The 24,169-nt window shown below is 39.6% G+C and overlaps 1 protein-coding gene across 2 annotated transcripts; it reads right to left on the bottom strand.

Annotated features, from left to right (window-relative positions):
* Window positions 1–1,183: 1,183 nt before the first annotated feature.
* Window positions 1,184–16,417, bottom strand: LOC136692203 (E3 ubiquitin-protein ligase RNF182). Of its 2 annotated transcripts, XM_066665393.1 has the most exons (3): window positions 16,172–16,417; window positions 6,303–6,382; window positions 1,184–4,946 (listed from the first exon to the last, which is right to left on the bottom strand). In XM_066665393.1, exon 3 carries the CDS (start codon window positions 3,692–3,694, stop codon window positions 2,930–2,932), a length of 765 nt encoding a protein of 254 aa, XP_066521490.1. In that variant the 5' UTR covers window positions 3,695–4,946; window positions 6,303–6,382; window positions 16,172–16,417; the 3' UTR covers window positions 1,184–2,929. The 2 variants fall into 2 exon arrangements, with proteins under 2 accessions (XP_066521490.1, XP_066521489.1); XM_066665392.1 differs by lacking the exon at window positions 6,303–6,382.
* Between the last annotated feature and the right edge of the window lie 7,752 nt (window positions 16,418–24,169).

The following is a 24,169-nucleotide window of genomic DNA, read 5'->3' as shown; positions in this document are numbered from 1 at the left end:
ATTTTGTATAGAATCCCATAAAACATATCATCCACTGCCACAAACCAATAAAGAATTTCACAAATCTGGGTAATTCAGTGATCAAGATGAAATCAGAGTAATTCGGTCTGCTTTAATTGTAGTGAAACATTAATTTACAGCGGCGATGATAGAAACCAGGTGTGTGAAAATAAAATCAACCAGTGAATCAAGTCTATTAGTTTTGTTTAATATCAATAACGGTAAAAAAGTGGTGAGTTGTAGTTATTTGAGAAATATATAGCTTATGAGCTTCATACACACATGACTCTACCATAAAAACATGTAAAATGGCAAGCCCTTGTTTCAAACTGTCCTATGTCCAATGATTCAGGCACAGGTAAAGGTCACAGCAGTAATGAACATTTTGAACGTCTGGTTCCTATCACCATTACTATAAAGTAATGAGACTCCTGAACCTTTCAAAGGACTAATTCATTATATTTACTGTTTAATCACAATAATTTCAATTCTCCTTTAAGTTTAAGAAACCCAGCAGTGATTACCTGAGTCTTTCTAGCCAGCCTTAAGGATGACACAGCTTCTTTCCCTATTGTTGTGTTGACAGTCTCCTCTCACGGTTTGACACTGCATCTGAGACTCCTGCTGCCAACCACATTATTATCACTCTACTCACCTCCAATCTTCCTGACCAGTGGCTTCATAGAAGCTGGTCCTCAGGGAGACGCATTTCAATTAGGCCCGAAGCCTGCAGCTGATGCCCTCAGAATCAAGTGAGTATGTACATCACATCTGAGGGGAAGCCTCATTCCAAAATACAAACACTTAACGTCACTCATGGAAAAAACAGCATGCTTTGCACTGAGAGGTTACATCAGAGTAGTCTCATAACCTTCCTCTTCCCTCTGTGTATGTGTGTGTGTGTGTGGCCCTTTAGGAGCGGTTAATTGTCAGCTGGGAGAGAGGTACAGGTCTATAGAGGTACAGGCAAGGAATCTTTGTTGGTCCCCCCCTGTGGTTTCTCAGGTTCGTTTGGAAGCAGTAAGTCAATGAGGAGAGATCCCTTGACACTTTCTCACTCCCACAGGTCCAGTAACCCCCAGCAACCTCAGCAAGATTAGCTAATTCAGTTAGCAAAACATCAGAGCCTTAATAAGCTTTCACACCAAGGATCGCTTGCATTAGAATTATTTTAATGTACATCAGACTCTTGTTTTTGCTTATCTTTTTTTCCCCCACAGTCTCCTGTTTTTCACTCAAATGACTCATAGGAACATCTCATTAATCAGGCCCACAGCAACACAGCTGTCCCTCATATAAAATCCACTAATGTTAATTTTGTCTTCCCATTAGTCTCCATATATGTGACAGAACTTTATAGTATTGTATAATTGGGTGTGTTTATATCCTTTTGAACGAAGTAAATATATTTATCAGTGATAAAAATAAATGAAAACATGAATGCATTTTACTGAAACCTGCTATGGGTCAGATAAGATATAAGCAGAACATTTTCAACTTCTACATTTTCAAGTTTCTATAATGTCTTTAGAGGGTAGCACTGAATATTTATCAATTAATTCATTCATTGTCTGAAAGCGCTTATCCAGTTGAGGGTCGCGGTGGGTCCGGAGCCTACCCAGAATCACTGAGCACAAGGTGGGAACACACCCTGGAGGGGGCGCCAGTCCTTCACAGGGTGACACACACTCACACATTCACACCTACGGACACTTTTGAGTCACCAATCCACCTACCCATATGTTTTTGGGCCGTCAGAGGCCCAAAACACGGGGCCTACACGGACACGGGGAGAACACACCAAACTCCTCACAGACAGTCACCCGGAGCGGGACTTGAACCCCAGCCTCCAGGTCCCTGCAAATAGCTTTTGGCCATTTTAAGTATGTACTGTGATAGTCGCACACACACATCAACACAATTAAATTGTTGCTTTCAATAATTTACATGTTACATGGCACATAAACCTCTAGTAACATTTATTGATCATGACAGGCCTAGTTCCTCATCAAGTGATATCCAGTGCTCTGTCTTTTTGAGTCTTTATTGAATATCTAGTAACAGTTTAGGCGGTTAGAAGGTATTTGTTCATTCTCATAGCAATGACAAACACATTATTTCCATATACAACATTAAAATACAGTTTGGGAATTGACATGCCTTACAAAGGCAACTAGAAACTTTGACAAATACATGGAGACTATGTTTTCAAGTTATACAACAAATTGATTTTTCATAAAACAAAGTAACCCTAATTTAGAGAGGATGTATTTTGACTCGTGTTCTCGAACAAAGCCCATAGTTTCCATGTTAGGTATGACAGAATCTCATTCTCTTATTAGTGGTATGTAAAAGGATCACAGTCATGTTAAAGGCCCACTGACTGAGCTAACAAATACAAAAAAATGCTGAGGCAACCTAAGCTCAATACAATTCAACCTGCGATGGTTGTCAAATCCTAACTTTTCCAGTCAAGTGTGCAGCACCCTGCATAGATCTGACTGTAAGGAGCTGACTGTAATGCTGGTATATTCCGGTGCAACAGTAGCTGAGCAGTCAGATGGGGTTTAACGCATGATTTTGGCTTCATTCTTTACAGGTCTTGCTAAGTGAAAAGCATACAGTCAAATGCAATTGTTTGGGCACCCCTGGTCGAATAACATTTTGTGGACTTTTTTTTTTTTTTTTTTTTTCAAAATGGAAAAATTTGGGGAAAAAAATGGTGAAATATGTTATTCTTGTGTTACGGGTTTGTAAGTGGAAGGTTTTGAGTGGGGTACAACACAGGGAAGAAATATTTGCCTTGTTCTCATTAATTAAAATAATACATACTTTTATATATATTTAATATGAGAAATAAAAACATGGCCAGGGGCACCAAAACTTCTGCATGTTCCTGTGAGGCCTAGTGACCAATGGGAACATGTTGCTATGTAGCAATGGCCTCCATGATCTCGTGGCACAGGCATTGACAGAAGCCGTAGAAGACGCATAGGACCAGGGTGGAGGGCACCAGGCTGACCAGGATGATGCCTAGCGTGAGCTGCTGGATCATCAGAAGGTAGATGCCCAGCGGCAGTGAGGAGAAATAGACCAGGCAGAGGAAGCCCATGAGGAACCGGGGAACTGTGTGTGAGGTCCAGGCGCGACACTTCTGCACAGGCAGGTGGCAGGGCAACGAGTCCAAGCTGGACGGTCGATACAGACGCACCATGTTCAGCATGCTCATGGAATCGGAGGACTGCGACTCGCCCGGCACCTCCATGATGGTGATGACTAGGCAGTCGGAGGAGCTGTGGGTCTGCTCTCCACTACCTCCACCTCCCACTCCTCCCCCCAGACCACTGGGGGTCAGCAGGACCTCGCCAGCTGGAGCAGAGCCGCACTTCCGGGCCCGATCCTGGTAGGCCAGGATGGCTAGGATGTTGCTGTCATCTTGCAGGAGCCAGATCTCCTCGTCTGGGACATGCGTCTCATGGCGGCAGAATGGGCAGCTGACCACACTTGGGGAGGCGTCCATCTCTACCATCTTTTTCAGGCATTTGGCACAGACACGGTGCAGGCAGCTGAGCACTTTGGGCTTGCGTGTGCGTGCATCGTAACGGTTGTAGCAGATCTTACACTCCAGCTCCTCCAGGGTGTAGACGGCTGGAGCCTGTGAGACCTCCGCCTCCGAGTCCGACTTCTGGCTCATCTTGAGACCACGGGGCCAGGAGCCCAGGAACAAGAGCGCAGTGGGGAAAGGTACGAAGCAGGCACTAATGTACTAATGTAGTCCTTGTAGTGTCCCTTTGATTTTAACTTTGCGGTTTGTGTATTTATTTATTTTCAGTTTTGTTTCAAATGCTGTGGTGTCATTTTTCATTGAGCCCAGCGGCTGCTTTGCTGTGGGTGTTCCCTGAGGGAAATAATGAAATCTCTACATCAATCAAATTTTAGCCTAGTAATTATACAGTGGCCAGTAACTGGGCATTCTGTTTCCTGATTCTTGTTTTGAATGTGGTTGAAGTTGGCCACTCTCCCCTAATTCTTTGGTCAAACCTTTTCGAAATGCCGTGGTGTGCAGCTTTTTGTTTTCTTTAATTTGAGTATGAGTGCCTTGGAGGGTAAAAAATGAAACCCCCTAAATCAGTTCAGTTTTAGCCACATGATTCTACAGGGACTGGTAAATAGCCATTCTGCTCAGCATCGCCTGATCCACTTTTGACTTCACAGGATTGTTTGGTCAAACTTGGTCAGATATTCTAGGCAGGAAATGATTTATTTCAATAACCTTTTAGCCCTAGTATCTAAACTCTGAGGCAGATTACTGGGGTGTCCTGTTAGGTGTCCCCTGATACTTGCTTTGTTCAACAGTGTTTTCAGTCAAAAATGTTTTTGAAAAGTGAAGTGAAATATTTTCCTACAACTCTTGAGTTATTTAGATTTTTTTTGTCAAGTTACAGAAGTGATTATAATTTGAAGCAAATAAAGCAATCTCTAAATGAGGTTCTAAATCATCTCACTAAGCAAACACTGAGGGGCTGATAAGCATTACCCTGAAAAACATAACTCACATATTCACAGTAGTGCATGCAAATGTTTTCATGCATAATACTATAGATATTATTTGAGGTGTTTTGCCTTTAGAGTTTCTGAGAGTGATGAAGACCACCAATATAACAAACACTAGTTAGTGGATGGGAGGTAACCAGATGTTCTACAGCTGTCCCTTTAGACTCTGTAAATTCATTCTAGTATAGGATCCTGAGATAATATTGTTCCTCCACAGTTATCCGTAGCTGATGTATGAAGTTGCAGAAAGGACAGTAGTCTTTAAAATACCAAGTAAATTCATCCTGATGTAGGTCCACGTAAAGAGGATGTTCTTAAATGATGGTAAAATGCATTTTATGTTCATCAAGTACTGCACAGCCAGCATTCAGAGGGCAGCACTTCTCTTCTTTCTGAAATGTGAACACAGAAAAAAAAATGTCAGCTGCAAAGGAACCCATTTATGGTAATAATTAGTTAAGTCATAAATCATTAAAGTACATGGCTGCCCAGAAACATATATGGACAAATTTTCAGATTCCAGTAAAATGAAATACAAACAAGGATCTGTGATTTGTTAGTTATCTTGAACTTTATTTAACTGAAAAAAGCACAAAGAAAAAAGCAGTGTTCAGCTGCCCATGCTCCAGCCACCACCAAGTGCCTTGGAGCTGCCCCTACACTGAAGTTTTCACAGACTCCTAACTATTATTACTATTATCACCAGTAGATTGACCAGAGGAGGATAGGTCCCCTGTGTGAGCTTTGGTTCCTTCCAAGGTTTCTTACTTAGCTCTGAGAGAGTTTTTCCTTGACACCGTCGCCCTTGGCCTCGCTCACCTGGGGTTTTTTACATTTCATGTCAAAACTTTGTCTTACCGGCATTCTGTGAAGCTGCTTTGTCACAACATCAGTTGTAAAAAGCGCTATACAAATAAATTTGATTTGATCTGATATGCTACACACTTCAGAAAGCTGGGACAAAGGCATGTTTATCCTTATGTTACATCATCATTGCTTTTAATTGCACTTTTTTGATTGCTTGCGAACTGAGGACACAAACTGCTGCAGGTTTGGGATTGGAGATTTTGGCTTAAATGATGAGGCTATATTTATTACACTAACACGAGCAGAGGACTAGAAGATCACACAATTTTAACAGTGGTTCTGCATAGAGTGGGATTTCTCCAAATGTCCTGAATCTTTTCACGTTATTTATGATAGATGGTTAAAGACCTAAATTTCTTGCACTGAGAACTTCTTTGATCTTATGTTCCTGTTTAACAATTTTCAAAGAAAGCACAAAGTGGCAAAAAAAAAAAAAAGGTGAAACATCTTTGCTGCAAATACAGAGTCTTTGTTAGATTTTTCTTTTATCAATCAATCAATCAATTAATTAATCAATCAAATTTTATTTATATAGTGCTTTTCACAACAAAAAGTCATCACAAAGCTGCTTTACAGAGATCCGGGTCCAAGCCTCCTATGAGCGACCCAGGGGCAACAGTGGCAAGGAAAATCTCTCTCAGCACACGAGGAAGAAACCTGGGAAGGAATCAAGACTCATACGAAGAACCCATCCTCCTCGGGTCGACACCGGAGACCCAACAGAGAACAGAACAGAAGTAAAAGTGAACTGATGACAGATGAAGGGGTTATAGTAATGTGAATGTAGAATATTAGTGATGTATGAGTCTGAGGAAGGAGGAGGTGGTCAGTGATTCTGTGGGAGTTAAAAGTAGGTGCAGAGTTAATTTGAGATAAAACACCGTGGCCAAGCGTGATAGTGTAGATGAGACAAGGCCAGGATCTTGAGACAGGACACACAGGGGCTGGATCAGGGCAACACCTGGAGAGCAGCAGGACATCTCAAAGCATGAGAGAGACAGGAGAAAGAAAACCAGACGAAGGGAAAAAATAAAAATAAAGAGGTTAGTAGGATCATGGTAATGATCAGCGACAGACAGCGTGTTGGCGGTTACTAGAAAGCTAACTAAAAAAGCTGTAGCTATGGTGATATGATAGGGTTAATACAGAACAGTGATAATATGAAAATCAGCTCGAACACCTTTTATACATTTTACACTTATTTTGCCCTGTCCCAATATTTTGCAATGTGTTGCAGGCAGCAGATTCTAAATGATTTTCTATTTAACTACAATCAAATTGCTCAGTGTCAATTAAAAAAACAACTCAGGTAATGAAATAATTGTAGACTATTGTTTTTATTGTATGTTACAAAACATCCCAGATTTTCCAGAAATGGGTTTTGTAATAGGGATGAATCTAATTTTTTTTTTCCAGCCAGAAATTTAAAACACCATCTACAGCACAAAATAGACAAATGATTCATTAGTCACATGAAAAATTTAACACGAACATGAGACAATTTTATTCAGTCCCCATTATGTATTACAAATTATAAGCATTTTGGGTTCCTGACATAGTTCATATTATTATTATTATTGGCAATTTTTTTAATCAAAGTTTCTGTTCCTTTGCATCCGGACAAATTACCAGCTTGGAATTACCATAGTCTGTAGTCAAGAACTTTGATTTTGTAGAACATAGCTGTACCCTTCGTACATTCTTATTTCCATGTTTTCATTTAGTTTTTCTCCTGGAATCAGTATTTATTTCAGCGCACCACTGCCATTTACCTTTGCTAGAAAAATTTGTCCAAAAGATTTTAGAGTGGCACACATGTAAAAATGTATTTTGGGGCCAGCGTATATTGTTGCTTTTGTATGAAAACCTTTTGAAACCCTTGACAAACGTAGCTGCCTTTTACATTTTGTGATTAACTGACCCATAGAAATGGGCCCGACATCTTGGTATGAAATATCTTTGCAGTCATTTTCAAGGGGTTTCCCCCCCTGTCTTCTGTAAGAGGCTATGGGTTTTGTTACAACTGTGATAATGTGTATAAAAATGTCATTTCACCGTCTTCTCTACAGTGAACTAGTATTCCCATGAGTGCTTCTATAGAAGAGAAAAAGAGTGCATTAAGCTTTGGGGTCATTCAATGTCACTCTATATTATGGCCATCAAATGAAAAAATCTTGTGGCTATGCACTTCATCCAAGGCTTGACTTGCCCTTTGTGGTCAAACACCTCATAGTCTCCCTAACCCTGCTTCATTTATGCCCTACGCATTCATCATGCCCTTCGTATCGGACACATAAACCAGTCAGTTACATCATAGATGTGTGTGTGAGAGAATGTATATGTGGCTCTATACAATCTAGAGAGTGGTTTTAACATATAGCTCATTATTTACAATGGATGAGTGAGAGTTGCCATAAACCGAGCGTGGGCTAAAATGTAGATGCAGGAAAACTCATGTCCGTACATATACCAGGGTGTGGTGGGATGCTCTGATGATGAGGAGTTAGGCAGCTGATGCAGGTACCTGGGTGTGTAATTAGCTTTCTAGTCCCCCTGAGAAAATGATTCACTCACAAACCTACAGGTAGCCGCATACACAAACATATCATTTAATATTACGTAACTCCATTTTCTCTTCTCTCGCTTGGTTTTCCTTTTCATCCCCCTCCTCCATTTCTCTCTGTCTCAGAGAGCAGGTTGTTAGAATTTGAACCCGGTCTATAAATAGTGTGCCCGTGCTGAAGGAAACACAGTGGTCTTTATATAACACAGCAGCCCCCCAACTACCCTTGATGAGTGTGATAGAGTACCCCGCTCTCCAACACTCACAGCCTCATCCTAACACAAATGCAGAAACACATGCACAGAACCCCTGAAGGAGAGGAGGCACAGAAATTATGACTTTGACATTGGATGGCAGCTTGTCTCTGAGGGTTCCTGATGCAAAAAGCTTACATAAATAGCAGCGGGCAGTCTACTGAGCAGAAGACAGTGGGTCAGCCCCCCCAAGTCCAGGATGCAGGGGGTACGGCATGTGAAAAGATGGTTTTTATTTATTCATTTTTTCCTTCCCAGCTTGAATTCATTACCTATTAAAAATGCAGCAAGCCAATACACGCCTGAGGGCACATCTACATTTAGCTGAGTAATCAATGTAGCTGCTTCTTAACCAGTGTGCTCCAGAGCTTAACTAAAGAAACCGAGAATGTGCACTCAATTCACAGCAAGAAAAGGCTACTTTTAGGTTTCACTCAGGTGGCCCCTGGAGCAAGAACACCTGTTTGTGTGTCTATTTCTTTTCTATTTCTGTGTATATTGCACCGCTTTATCAGCATGGAAACCTGAGGACTTCAGCGCCCCACAGTGACCTCCTTCCTGTCATGCAACATAAGCCAGCAGCACACATTCTGCCTAAAGGTCTATAATAAGACATTCCACAGAGCTTCCACTATCTCAAACTGACACCAGCATCCCTTTAGCACGCATGGACTGTCGTACTTTTATCACAAGTCCTAAGAGATAATGTCACAACGTTGAGGAAAAAAAAATCACTGTCCATTTTCAGAGCCACAGTGTCCTGACCACAGACAAACAGGGCTGATCTTAGATCAAGGCAGAGATGAAGGTTTTCTAGGTTTATTCTGTAAAAGATCGTATTGCAGATAGATGCATATTGTCACTATTTAAACAAAATTTTGCATCTCCAAGAACATACTTTATTTTCACTGTACGTCAAAGTACATTATTCGTTCACTATGAAATTTACACGTAATATAAAAAAAAATGAAAATCAGAACAAGACATGCATGGTCTTCTCCAAAGAGTGAAGCTCTGTAACAAACAGGGACCCCTCAGAGCCTTCTACTCCTTCACAGAAAGATATAATCATTTCTATATAATATTTTTACTTCATTTCCATTTAACAGTACAATCAAACTTGTATTTACAATGTGCCTGTATTTTATACACAAAGTTTTTATTGAAAAGGACCAATAGAAATGATCTAATAACTCAGAAGAGATCCTATATATTAGATTATATTAACAAGGCCTTTTCCTTCTCTTGTAACAATTCTGAAGGTTCTGAACATGTAACACCACTGTCTCAGTCAGGCAAAAACCCCATGTCTATAAAACAATAACTTAAAAAAAAAAAAAAAGTATAATAAAAATGAACTAATTCTTATGCCCCCTACAAACATGAAGGGTGATCCAGGAATGTTCCGGAAGGAGAGTGTGATACAGGTAGAGAAGCCAGAAACGTAACAGATTAACCAGAAAACACCATCTGTGTCCTTGTCCTGTGGTCAACAGACATGATACAAACCTATCTTTCTGTGCCAATGTTTACACCTCCCTTTGGGAGAAACTATCCCAAATCTCATTCTATTAAAGGCACAGTTCAGGATTTTTGACTTGTGTGTCCTTTTTAAACACAAGTTACTAAAGGCAAGATGTTCAGATCATTTACTTTCATTCCTGCTGGCAGTACACTTGTCTTCTTTCTTTGCTACTTCCAGAGCTGTTGTACCCAGAGGAAAGCAGGATTGTTTACTTGAAGTGGAATTAGTTGCATAAGATGCACAGTGGCATAATGAATACCAAACCTTTTTTTTCTAATGAGAATGTAAATGTAACCTCATAACAGTGTGAAATGAATTAATGATTAATTATTGGCTGAACAACTTTCTAAGATTGATTACTAATAGACTGAATGACACTTAGAGAATTATTTACTACTATATGATCTGAGATTTTGAAATGAGCATTTTCCCATTAAAACGTCCTTTTATTTACTTCAACTGAATAGTTAAATTATTTACTTAAAAAAATAATGTAATTTATCCTTTTAAGAGTTGAGCAAATTCCTCATCACTATTAAATCCCAATCCCAAAATCCCAATACAGTTATTAGAGCTAGCATTCCAATATCTTCAATAGCTACTTTTATGGGACACAATCTTTCACATTGATGGGCAAAGAGTTTTCTTTCTTAGTGAAAATGAAGTGTTAACCTGTCTATGTGGTCGTGTTACATATATTAGTATCATGAGAGAAAAAAGCAGTATGCACCATGATTGAAACTGCATTTCTCCACAGACATGGACTCATAAAAACATGAGTGTCCATAGTGCAATTTAAAGGTGACCTAAGCTTATATTTAAAATTATTTGCACCAATCTGATGAGTCCAGGAACACGAGTGAATTCACAAAAAATAAAAAATTATAAAAAAAAAAATCTGCTCCTAAAACCTATCAAAAGCACAGTGTAAAAAGCTATGACATACTGCATTAGGGAATACTGGCTATGCATGACAACTTCTCACTCAAGCATGCACCCAAAGTAAATTGGACTTGTGTGTCATCTGAGTGCTGCATCTGCATCTTTAATTCTTCACTAACACATTGACATTCCTCTCTCACAAGTCATGAATGTTTCACAAGCCTAACTCAGCAAAACTGAGTGCAAACAGATTTACATTTTCACTATACATTAAAGACCTAAATCACATAAAGTGAACTGGCACACCCTCGAAACAAATAAAAATACATCCAAATAAACCAAAGGATGTTTTTTCAGGACTGGACAAATATTTATATTCTTTGTAATAGCATGATGTAATTGAAGACAAATGATCAAATTTTAAATGAAACTTAATAGTGGCAAATAACTGCTACCCTAAACCTGAAATGCATCAGTAAGAATAATGCTTTAATTCAGTGACTATGTTTTTCTTGCTTTATTAGACTATGAAAATATTTACATGGAGGAAAATAGCAAAACAAAAAAAATCTATCTGCATAAAGGTCAAAAAACTTGGAATAGATCTGGCAAACCATTGCAAACACCACATATAAAAGATAAAGCTGAAACTGTAAAGTAGCCATGGTCTGAGCAAATGTTAAAAGGTCAACCAGCAGAATAGCAGAAAGTTTAATGGGAATAGAATGCAAATGTTTCCTCTGCACTCAGAGGAATACTTGCAAATGAAATGTAATGTTTACATAAAAAATACCTTAGAGACGTTCCATTTCACAAGCCACTACTAATGGACACTTATTAGACAACAAGCTATTAACAAACGACAGAGGAACAAACTGAAACACTGGGAATTTGACAAACGTTAGGAAAATCTGAACGTTTGGCTTTTGGTACAACATTGTTATTAGAACACATCTACTGAACCTGGTAATGCGTGTTTATTTTTTGGTAAATATATATATATATATATATATATATATATATATATATATATATATATATATATGACAAATTATATTTTTAACACTATGCAGGAGTTAGCCTAACATAGCTAACTTAATTTGGATTTGGAATTACAGTTATACGTTACCAAGACCCTGAACTGGATAAGCCGTTACAGACAATGAGTGAATGAGCGAATTAATTAATTATTCATTACACACAAATATTTGCACACCTAACATATCATTTTTAGTCTTTGTAAAGAATATAAAACAAATTAGTGCTACATTCAAAAACAAAAAGATTCCAATCAAATCATATGAATATCAGAAACCTTGTATTTCCACAATTTTAAATCTAGATGTTTATTGAGGATTTCATGGGAAAAAAACTAATTGGCTATAGATTTTGTCAAATTAATAATAAAATCACAACCTGCCCATTCCCACGGCATAGTAACCCACTTTCGCTTAGGCCTTGGGAAAAAAGGCCATAGTAGTAAAGTGGGTGATCCATCTATCAGGACGTTTGAGTGATTGGAAAATGAGCCTATGCAAAATTGATCAGTACAGCTGTGTAATGTTCAACTTTAATGACCAATTCAATTCTTACTACTGCTCTCAATTCAGAGAACACGGGAGTGCATCAAAGGCTGCGCTGCACTTTTCACTTAAATGCATCCTAGAGAGTCACAAATGAAGCTATAAATATTGAGAAAATTAATACATGCAGAGGATATTTAAATTTTTAAATCAACAAATCATCACATAAAATTATACACAGAAATGAAGTACAGTCATTTTAATGATGCAAACCTATGGTCCTCACAGAGTGTACTGTAAAAGGTCAATAGCCAAATGAGATCAATTTTCCATTACAAGAACCAACCCACTGAATCTCCACAGCATATTTTAACGATTCAGACTAACAATAAACATTAAGTGATACTGACACCATTTTTCTGTCCGACATGTTTGTTATCCATACATATTAACAAGTCCTCGGGCCTACTCTCTGTTTTCCTTTTTCTGCAAGCAATGTTTGGACTCTTGCCACTTTCTAAATTTATTCTCCATCTCTCAAAAGAATGCACCTGCACTGAGAAGACGGCTTTATCTCTGAGTGTGTGATTTGATGGGACAGCTTGGTGGCTATTTCACATGGGAGTGGAAGTGCCTGAGAAATCCGCTTTCTTCCACCCCACTGCCAGCACAGAACTGTCAAACTAACACTGGTCATTAGTGGCCTAGATTTCAAACCACTGCTCTTTTTCGGGGTTGGGGGGGGGGGGGGGGGGGGGGCTTTTTATTCAAACTAAATGAAACTTCATAAACCTGCAGAGACCTGCAGTCTGTGGACCAGTGGGTGTCTATAAATTATGACAACTGTGAACTCAGAATATGTTCCCACACAACTACTGCAAACACTGGCCATGTTTCTACTGAAGTCTAGGACACAGGGAAACCTATCTGTGTTTTAAAGAATTTGACCGATTTTTCAAAATTTCAGTGTAATGAAATATAATTAACCCTTGAAAGCCTGACTCATGAAATAATAATACAATATTTTTTTTTTACATCACACATTACGTGGCCTTTTAAATAAAAATCTTAATGTTGTTCATTTTTTCATTTTGGATCTTATAATTTCTGAATGCATCATATTTAGGCAATTAACAATACATTTTTCTTTCATTTGTCTTTCATTTAGTTCACTGCATCAGTTAAAACTCTTCTCCAGACTTTTTTACAATATTTTCTTAATTTTGATTGATTTCAATTCATTTTGTTCTACAGAACTTCTCAGGAAAACATAACATTGAGCCGATGAGAAACACTGCTCCAGAAGTCCTTGACCCATGAGCACTCCTCTCTCTGACCTTTTTACATTTCATACACTGGTGGCAATACAAACACCAAAACCACAAAGGCTCTTTTTTGTTCATCTGCACAACTGTTGTTTCCACATTTAGAGAAACTACAGTTGTTTCTGTTACCGTCTGAACCTTGACTTGAGGTATGAGGTCATTCTAGAGCCCTCCCACACTCCTCTGTATCATCATCTTCTTCCTCTGAATACGTCTCACAAAATCTATGCCGACAACTGAGAGAACAAAGTTTGCACACAATGGCTTTTGGGAAACTAAAAATACATTTTATTTTCATAAAAATAATTATTAAAATTGTTTAATGTGTTTTGCTGCTGTAAAGAACTGTATTTTTTTTCTGAATATGTCTTATTATGAATTAGCATTTGACAGGTAGGATACACTACATCTATGAAATGGAACAAAAATGCTTAATTTTACTACAAGTAACATCATACAGATCACACCTGGTATTACTTCGGTTTATCAGAAAAGTAGCCTTGAGATTTTCTCCTCTGTTTTCACGAAGATAGCAACCATTTTGTAATGGTTTGGTAAATGCATGGAAATGCTTCCACTTCATTCATAGTTCAGTAGAGAACTCAGAACACTGCCCCAAAAGAATGTGAGTTTGTTGTTGGTATTTCTCTACATTAGATGATGAAAGAGCCACCTCCAAAGATCATGTATCATATTTGATATATTTGGCTTTAAATGGTTAAGGGATAAAATTGTCAGAGCAGGCTGATGTGATGACTCTATGGTATAGAGAAACTGAGTCTGAATATTTCACAGTGGTGATGACAGGAACCAGAGCGTTAAATACCACTTAAACCACTTACATGAAAAGGTTACCATTATGCAACTGGATGCCTGAGATTATTTTATGATAGTTTCGTGAGAACAATTTGGTATGACCTTATACATGTTTAATCTATATAAGCCTCCCAATTTTTGAGGGGGGGTTTGTTTTTTTTCCCCGAGATAGAACACTGTTTTGCTATGTATTACAAATCCAAACTCAGCCCACTGATGGTTCTGTACAATAAATAAAATGGCAGTTTTGCTGTGGCATCGTGACCCCTGGTTGCTTGTCACCACAACCATAAAGAAATGCTCCATTTCACATTAAACACCTCTGAATGAACTACACAGAAATCATGGAAAAACGAGTGGAATACTTTTTCAATTGTGATGCTAGCATTATTACGATGCTTTGAAGCAACGCTTTTAATCTTTGTGTCTGTCCTTTAGCCATTTCATCATCACTGTCTAAGCGCTGAGTGTAATCCTTGTCTTTCCACGTCCTGTCATTATCACATTTCACTTTCAAACCCCCGTTACAGCTCTGAGGTGCTTGTTGGGATTGTGGCTATAAGATAGTGTTGAAGCTGCTGCTTTTCTTTGAAAATAATTAAAATTCTACACACAAGACTTTATGTAACATCCTCTGAAGTCTCTCATTGACTGTTCTCACAGTTCATTACTGTACTGGCTCTACATGATGATGCAGTTTCAGTGCCACTTCAAACCCATCCTGATCATCAACAAATGATTCAAATTGAGCAGGGAGCCCACTTTCCATAAAAGAGAGAACACTAGCTTGCTGTAATTAGGCAGAGTGCACATATGGACAGTTGAGGTCTAGATTATTCCTCAGGCTTTGATTTCTTCACTGGGGGTAGGAATATAACAGCACTTTTCATGTTAACCAATGCTTGCAGCAAGGGAAAAAAAGCAAGCTTATTTTGTGTGTAATTCTTGTTTGGACTCACTTGCAGTTTTAACTGCAGTGGTTCTTTACACTACCAAACATGGCTTGTAATAGTACTGTAACCATTTCTGGTGCTTTATAGAACTAAAGGAACGATTGAACCAGACACAGATGCATTTGAGATGTTCTTTAAATCTTCACAATCCTAAGGAACCACTGAGGAGGCGTATAAAAGGGCGTGCTACTTTTTGAAATGGAATTAATTCAAATTCACATTGACATCTGCCTGAGCCCCTACAGGAAAAGCCCCATGCTGTACTAAAAAGAGGGATCGGACTGGTAACAAAAAAAACACACACAGGTGTTCTATAAAAGACTAAACAAAAACATAGGCCTACAAACACTGAAAATGTTCATTGTTCTACAGACCCATGATGGAATATTTTTGGGTGGACATTTTTTTAAAGGCAGTACAGTTCATTATTATTCACTTTCATAAATAAACAAACACCGAGCCTCCATTTTATTTCACGTGTTGTCTTAATCCAACAGGTCTTGCTTTAGAGGGAGAGAGAGAGAGAGTCTTAAGCAACGAGTTCAAATAATAAAAAAAAAATATCAGAAACTAATGCTACATCCACGGGATCCTCCAACAGGAATGGACTAAATGACCGAACGTCCCTGTTGCTTCTGTAACTCCAGGTGGTCCCACGCTGATTTGGACTGGACACTGAAACGTCCACAATCATCAGACTCAAGTGACAGAAAACGACAAATTAGGCTCAAGGAAAGTCTCGACGTTAATCTGCACCGTTCCTGACCGTAACGCCACCACAGTACGCGTTCTTGCCCAGCTTCAGAGCTCTCCATGCCCCGTTTCACCGCGTTTTTACCGCCTGTGGACGCGTGAGCTGTCGAATAAACAGTCAACACGTAGCCCAGCTCTACACCCAGCAGCACTCACCTCCCATTTTCGCTCCACGCGACGGACAACAAGCGCGTGTCCGAGTCCGGTGTCCACGACGGCCCGGAGATCCGAGGCGGCTGATGAGAAGCCGTTTTCTCCGTGTGGTGTCGCCTGCTGTGGTGAGTCACGGTCAATCTTGAGGTCCCATCTGCGCGAGCTCAGGCGCTACATCCCCCTCAATGCGGCATCAGCGCCGCGCAGATTCCTCCTCAGCCGTTGCTGTAGCAACAAGAGCGAGAGAGACAGACAGAGAGAGAGAGAGAGAGAGAGAGAGAGAGAGACCGACCGACACTGAGGGTGAGACCAACCCAGAGACGGTTACGACCACTGCACAAGCAGGCGTTCAGAGTTCAGCACACAACAGACCAGCACTGGCCCACTGCCGGGCTTTTCCCTGCTCTTATCTCTTCGAAAAGAGGGAGTAGGAGAACTGCCTCTGAACTTTGGTTTAAGTGATTTTTTTTACACGGAAGTCCGTTTCATTTAATTACGACGTTGCCAACTCATAATGAGAAACCGTCTCATAATTAGTACCATATTTTAATAACAGCATCTCAAAATTGTAATATCTATCATAACGAATAAGGCATCTCATAGTGATTACTTGGTATCTCATAAAAATGACGTAGTATTTCTTTATGTCCTAGTATCTCATTGTAATGACTTACCTCATAATGACTTAGTATCTCATAGCAATGATAGGCGCCTCTCACAGCGATAATTTAATATCTCATAGGTTTAAAGATGCTTTAGTCATTCATAGTAATGATTTAGTTACCTCATGATAATGACTAATATCTCATAATCATGAATTAGTATCTCATAACAATGACTTATAGCTCATGATGACTTGATATCTCATAATATCTTAGCTTCTCATAATAATTACTTACATCTCATGATGACCTGGTATCTCATAATATCTTAGCTTCTCTAAACAATGACCTATATCTCATGATGATTTGTTATCTCATAATATCTTAGCTTCTTATAACAATGACTTATATTTTATGATGACTTGATATCTCATAATACCTTAGCTTCTCATAAAAATGACCTATATCTCACGATGACTTGATATCTCATAATATCTTGGCTTCTTATAACAATGACTTATATTTTATGATGACTTGATATGTCATAATACCTTAGCTTCTCATAAAAATGATCTATATCTCATGATGACTTGATATCTCATAATATCTTAGCTTCTCATAGAAATGACCTATATCTCATGATGACTTGATATGTCATAATATCTTAGCTTCTCATAACAATAACTTAGTATATTATGATGTTAAGATAAGTGATAAGGAGAGGGTTGTGGGTGGTATAATATTTTCCATAATATATAAATTCTCTCTCTCTCTCTGTTGTTTAAGGGGTTTTGATGTGTTTATGGTTGTTGTTTACAGTTATTTGTATGTAATGTGATATATTTGTGTTAATTACAGTCATGTTGTTTTATGTACCCTCTGGTCATCCTCCTCAGTGGGCGGTTGAAAGTAAGCTTTGGGTCAATATGCACATAGAGCTGGTCAATGCTGTTAAGTGTGGTTAAAACATTAAAGCGCCAGTATAGTGGTAAACCTACTGCCTCCCCTATAACCTCTGTTACGAGTAACCTTTTTAAAATTAATATTTATTAAATCACTACTCACTGGCAGCACCATGGCTCACTGGTAGGAAAGGATGCTGCAGGGGCACAGGTCATATTGGGAAGTGTTTCTTCATGTTTCCACTCCCACACAGTTTTTTCTGGATCAGAAAGCCATGACACTGCCACAATACACTCATTTAGTAAGTGATAATCATGAGAAAAAAGTGGCCAAGCATGAATATTACCTAATGCCCTAACTACTCGGCTGGCTGTGGGCTCATCCCGGTTCAGGTCCCTGGATCCCCACAGGAGCCACTGGCAAGTAGTGGTAGCCCTGGAAGCTAAAGAAAAAAAAATTATGTTCATACTAGGGATGGGGCCCTAGTGGTGGCACAACAGGTGTCACTGTCACACAGCTCCAGGGACTTGGAGGTTGTGGATTGGAGTCCCGCGGGTGACTTGCCGGGTGAGTTGGCGTGTTCTCCCCGCGTGCGCATGGGTTTCCTCCGGGTACTCTGGTTTCCTCCCACAGTCCAAAAAACACACATTGGTAGATGTATCGGTGACTCAAAAAAAAAAAAGTGTCCCTAGGTGTCCCTTCAGGGTGTGGTCCTACCTTGTGCCCAGTGATTCCGGCTAGGCTCTGGACCCACCATGACCCTGAGCTGGATGAGCGGTTACAGACAATGAATGGTAGGGAAGGAACTATTCAATGTCATACCGTTTGTACTATGTTTCAGTAGCTGATGGAACCAGAGTTGGCTGATTTGCCAAGAAAGATGTGACTTATGAGCCTGGAGGATTTGCTGGTCAAATGATCAAATTTTCCTTGTCCTGCAGCATATAGAGCAAGACTTTGCAGTGATTAAAGCATACAACGTCCGTCGGCACCTCTATATATGCAACCTCCAGTGAAATATCAGTTCTTCTGCCACCTGCTCAGAGGGCCCAGCATGGTGATGTGCAGCAGTGGCCCATGCTGCAGAATATTTCACAGGTGCAGAACTTCCTGAGCCTAACTTTGGTCTTCAACATCTTTCCACACCTTCACTGCCTCACTGAGAAGGGTGCGGTTTAATTGGACAGGAGCCACATCTTCCAAATGCTCCCACATCAGCTTTCCAAGGCTGTTCCTTTTGTAGGCAAAAAGCTCTGACATGAATTATGAACTTCAAGGAGCCATAGGGTCAGATAGTTAAGTTGATCCCTACATTCCAAGAGTAAATGCCAATTTATTCTTCTGTGTTGAATTAAAGCAGAGTCTGTGCTGCAGCCTGTGAGCGTGGTCTATGCCTTTATACTTGTCCTACTTGTATACTGGTGTGTATGCATTACTCTGCAGTTTTACCCAGGAAGGAAATCTTGGTAGGATGGTGAAGAAGAGTTCATTTTTCTGTCATGTGGCTATCTCTCCTCAGCTTCATCCATGTTAATCCAACCAAGAAGCAATCACAGTTTTTGCTGTCTGTGTTGCCACGACATGCTTGTCAGGCTACGGCATAGGGTATATGGCTATACTGTATCTACACTGTACTTACAGCTTAGATTGGACACAGAAGCATACATTGGCTTTAACAGGTCACCGTTCAGCATAGTACTCTTCAAAATAAACCTGCTGCAAAGTTTTTTTTTAGCATTATGGTTCCATAATGATTGGTGATTCGATCTTAAGGTTGTTTTTACATTGTATATTTAAACATTTTAGTATAAATTATTCTTTATGGAACCAAAAGTGGTTATTCTATGGCATCATTCAAAAAACCTTTGGTGGCGCTGTCCTCCACTGTAAGCTGACGCACTTTTCCACTGCCCAAGCCTCAAAGAGGGCTGCCAAGAATATGAACTCTGATAAGGGAAAACTAAAGAGACAGAGGTAAATGTCATCGAAGCTGTTGTCGACCATGAGTCTCTATGCCCCTTCAGCACTGAGAAGCTTTGCTGTGTCCAGGCAGTGGACAGAGAGCTGGGCCTTTGTACTGGGCTGGATAAGGAAGGCCAGAATGGACTGAGGTGATGCATCATGGGCTGACCCTGAAAGCCTAACGGTCCCACTGGGACAGTTTACTGGAGCATGATGAACTATTGTATTGCAGCTGGGAGGCGGCAACACCCAGTAGGTCAGCGTATCAGTTGATTGTTCTGTGCAGATTATGGAACTAGGTGTTGTGCACTCTAAATGTTACCATGGGTGTGGGACATTTTGGGGACACAAAGATCCTCTGTCAGCTCCACCAGCAGTTCTACTGGCACAGGTGTTGCCTGGATATATACCTGTGTGTGACGCTGAGCTTTGTGACGTACCTCACCTGGGCCCTTCTGCAGATCTTCTGCTCCTGTGTGTCCATAGAGTTGGTTACAATAGATATTTTGGGGACATTGCCTGTACCTAAGACCAAGAACCTGTACATGTGTTCATGGCATTACTCCACCCCCATATTAATGTGTTGGTGAAGCTGTTCAAATGAACCCTCACTTCTCAACTGGATTTCATCACTAGCTTTCATCAGCAAAACTGGGATTGGCACCACCTCTTGTTGCTGTGAGTATGCCGGATGACACATGCACGGAGATCAAAGGCTTCACACTGGAGTTGCTGATGCAGGGGCAGGAACTACTGAAGGTGACCAACTTAATGTTGGGTGAGACGCCTGATGCCTTAGACTGTGGTCCATCTAGCTCACCCCATGCTCTGTGGATTTGCTGTTGTATTGTGTGGAGTGCAAGTATGGCGTAATGTTGATTTTGTGACGCACCATCCTCCTTCAAGACTGCTTGGTTTTACTTATCATTAAGCAGAAATCTGAGCGAGTTATAAAATGTCATCAGATGAAACTTCGTCTCAGAATGCTACAATGCACTTTTTCAGCTAGCAGAAGCAGGCTTCCAAAATCTTGTGAGCACCCTGTACCCTCAATGAAAAGACAACAAATGGATCTCTCATTCAAAGCTTAGAATAATAAACCGAAGGTCTTCTATTTTGAGCATATTTTAAAAAGAAGCAATTCAGTGGAAAGATGCAAAACAAATTTACCTTCTATTTGAAAAAGCTTAACGTAAAACATGGTGCCTTAAGGCTCATTTGTGTCTACTCCAGGACATCCATTTCTTTTTCTATGTACAGCCTGAGTCCCTCAGCAATGTATATGTGATCATGAACTGAAATTGTAGTACATTACAATACTATATATATATTATTACTATCAGAATAATCAGTGAACATATTAAATGTGTCTCGAATTAAACAGGATTAGAATTTAGCCTCTACCTTTCTGCAAAAGCACATAAAGTCACCCACTCAGACCAGCAGATGGTGCTCTGGTTAAAAATGTACATGCATCTCTGTCAGCCACATGCTGCCCAAGAAGAGTAAGAAAACCCACTTGAATAGCAGAAGCAAATGACAGGCAATCGTCCTGAAAACAAAAGGCGTGTCATTCACACCTGTCAGTGCAATTTGGTTTTTAGGAAATACCCACTTATTTCAGGTGGATTGTAAATATACTTAAAGACAAGTCAAATTTATTTGGAGACAAACTGATGGTGTCACAAAACAACTTAACAAAAGAAACAAAAGAATAAAAGATAGAATAACCCCAAGTGAGCAAGGAGAGAGGAAAAACTCCCTTGAAACTGAAGGAAGAAACATGGGGGAACCAAGACAAGGGGACTCTTCCCCCTCTGGTCAAACTATTTATAATAAATAGAGTTTAGTAGAAAAGTGCAAGTAGAAGCAGCCTTGGAGTCAGTATTATTAGTGAAGGAATTTATTAAAGGTCTGTGCTAAATCAGAAAGTGTTGGTGCATTGGGATGACAGATGCCACAGATAGGAAATGTGGCAAAAGTGAAGTGCAGTGTAAGTGTGTAATGTACCATGTAGAGAAGCTATGAATGAAGATAAATGGATAGCTGATCCTAGACAGGAGACCCAAACCGTCAGCCATCGTTAACTCGGAATAGACTAGAGAAAATGCATTAGTTATTATTGGATTTATGGAGTAGAGGAATTATGAGCATTGTCAGAGTGTGACTTGGGACCTTGGTAAATCTAACTATAACAACCTAACTAAAAGGAAGGTAGAAGGTAACCCAGACACACGAGCACCCTGAAACATCGCATCCCCCACTCCACTGTCATCAAATCTGAGTGATTGTGATCCACGCGAGTGGTGGAACAACAATAACAGCAACAACAACATATCAGTTTACCATAATTCCCTATGTCCACAAACCCCAGGGTCTAATGCCAACAAGGTTAGTTATTAAAAATGGCACTTAACAAGCATGTTTTCAACCTCGACCTTAAAGATTGACACTGGTACATAACTGGCTATAAAATCAATTACCATCAGCAGCAGTAGGGTTTGCTAAATTGAGAACTCAAATCACGACCCAATGCGATGGCGCCCTCTTCTGGTAATGTTCATTTAATAATTAAAGCTTTTTTGGACAGGATTTTTCATTTATTGTAAACTTGGAAGACATTTAAATAGATTCAAATAAACTCTTAATATAGTCACAAAGACATCTACTCTCTTCATTCCGAGATTATTATTACATGCAAAGGCTTATTAATCCATAACTACATGAGAAAGAATGTAAATTGACTGTTATTCTTAAGTTATAGCAATGGTGTGAAGAAACATTAGATATGCACTAAGTGCCCCTACTCCTCGTACCCTTTTGACACACACTTTGAGAGGATGCTGAGATCCAGGAACGAAGAAGGAAATCTTGGAAAGCATCTGGATAGATGAAGCTAAATTGGGATTTCATCCATTTTTATAATTTGTTCATAATTCGACAATTAACAAAGTCAGACAGTGTGGTTTGGTGTGAAATGCTCTATTTAAGTAAAACCCATCAAGCCGAACAGAGATCTATTACAGGTGTTATCCGATGTCTGAGATACGCTATATTGCCAAACGTATTTGCTGCTTTGCCTACGCACACACATGAACTTGAGTGACATCTCATTCTTAATAGATAGGTTTTAATATGGTATCAGCCCATCCATTGCAGCTATAACAGCTTCAACTTTTCCATTTGGATGCACATTTGTGAGGTCAGACACTGATGTTAGACAAGACCTGGCTCTCAGTCTCCGCTCTATTTCATCCCAGAGGTGTTCTATCGGGTGGAGGTGTGGACTCTGTGCAGGACGGTCAAGTTCTTCCACACCAAACTCACTCATCCATGTCTTTATGGACCTTGCTTTGTGCACTGGTGCACAGTCATGTTGGAACAGGAAGGGGATGTCCCCAAACTGTTCCCACAAAGTTGGGAGCATGAAACAGAACAAAATCGCTTTGTATGCTGAAGCATTAAGAGTTCTTTCACTGAACTAAGGGGCTGAGCCCAAATCCTGAAAAACAACCCCACACCATACTTCTCTTACCACTTGAGTTTTCTCACACTGTACAATTCCGAATATGATACTGTGCTGCCCATTATAATAAACACTACTACCCTCACATCTATGCACATATAATGCACCTGCATTATTACGTTATATGTATTGCTGCCATTTATCTCACTCCATATTGACTGCCATGTGTTGTCTGCTGCCTGAGATTTATTTATAATTACTACTTTCGCACTCTAACTCTTGCAGTACCTCTCGCTCCTAGTGTGCCCAGGACATATCTTTTATCTTTTGATCTGCAGGTACATGCTCTGGTAGAACTGTCTGTCACATGCAAATTATTAGTTGACTTTACCCTATCAAGCTAAAAGCTAGTCCAAATTTCATCCATTTTTAGTTTGTTTCCCTTTACTGCAGTAAAATATTTCATTAAAAACTCGATACCATTCAAGTAGAACTGCAGTAGTGAGGTCAGTTACTGCTGATAGACTATTATTTATTGAGCAAACATGGCACTCCAAGTCATCCCAAATATAGTGGATGGAGCTTTATCACTCCAGAAAATGCAGTTTAGACTGTTCCGCGGCCAAGTACTGGTGGATTTTATGCCTCTCTAAATGGATCTTAAGCTTACGTGCAGCTGCCCCAGTATGTTCCATTCAAGTTCATGCAGCAGTTCTATAGTAGATTTTAAAAGCTGAGCTTCTGTGTCCACAATTGAAGCACCATAAACTAATTAAAAGGAATGTCTATTTGTTATTTTCTGCACTGTATTCTGTATGAATAAGAACATAAACACATCTTGCATTTATTTTCAAGACATTTTGAAAAATGCCAGATACGACCAGTGATGTGAAGTGAAGTCTTATGGGCAGAGTTGGGTAGTTACATTAACCCTACATGTACTTATGTACTATTTTGATAGATTTATACTTATTTACTTTTTACACTATATTTGTAGACATTAACCTTTAGTCACAGACTCATTTTAGCACTGTTTTGACAGCATCTGTAGTGCTGTGATTGCTGACC

The sequence above is a fragment of the Hoplias malabaricus genome, chromosome 3 (assembly GCF_029633855.1).
Source record: "Hoplias malabaricus isolate fHopMal1 chromosome 3, fHopMal1.hap1, whole genome shotgun sequence".
NCBI classification, from domain to species: domain Eukaryota; kingdom Metazoa; phylum Chordata; class Actinopteri; order Characiformes; family Erythrinidae; genus Hoplias; species Hoplias malabaricus.
The sequence above is the reverse complement of the archived record's forward strand: the minus strand, read 5'-3'. Positions and strand labels throughout refer to the sequence as shown.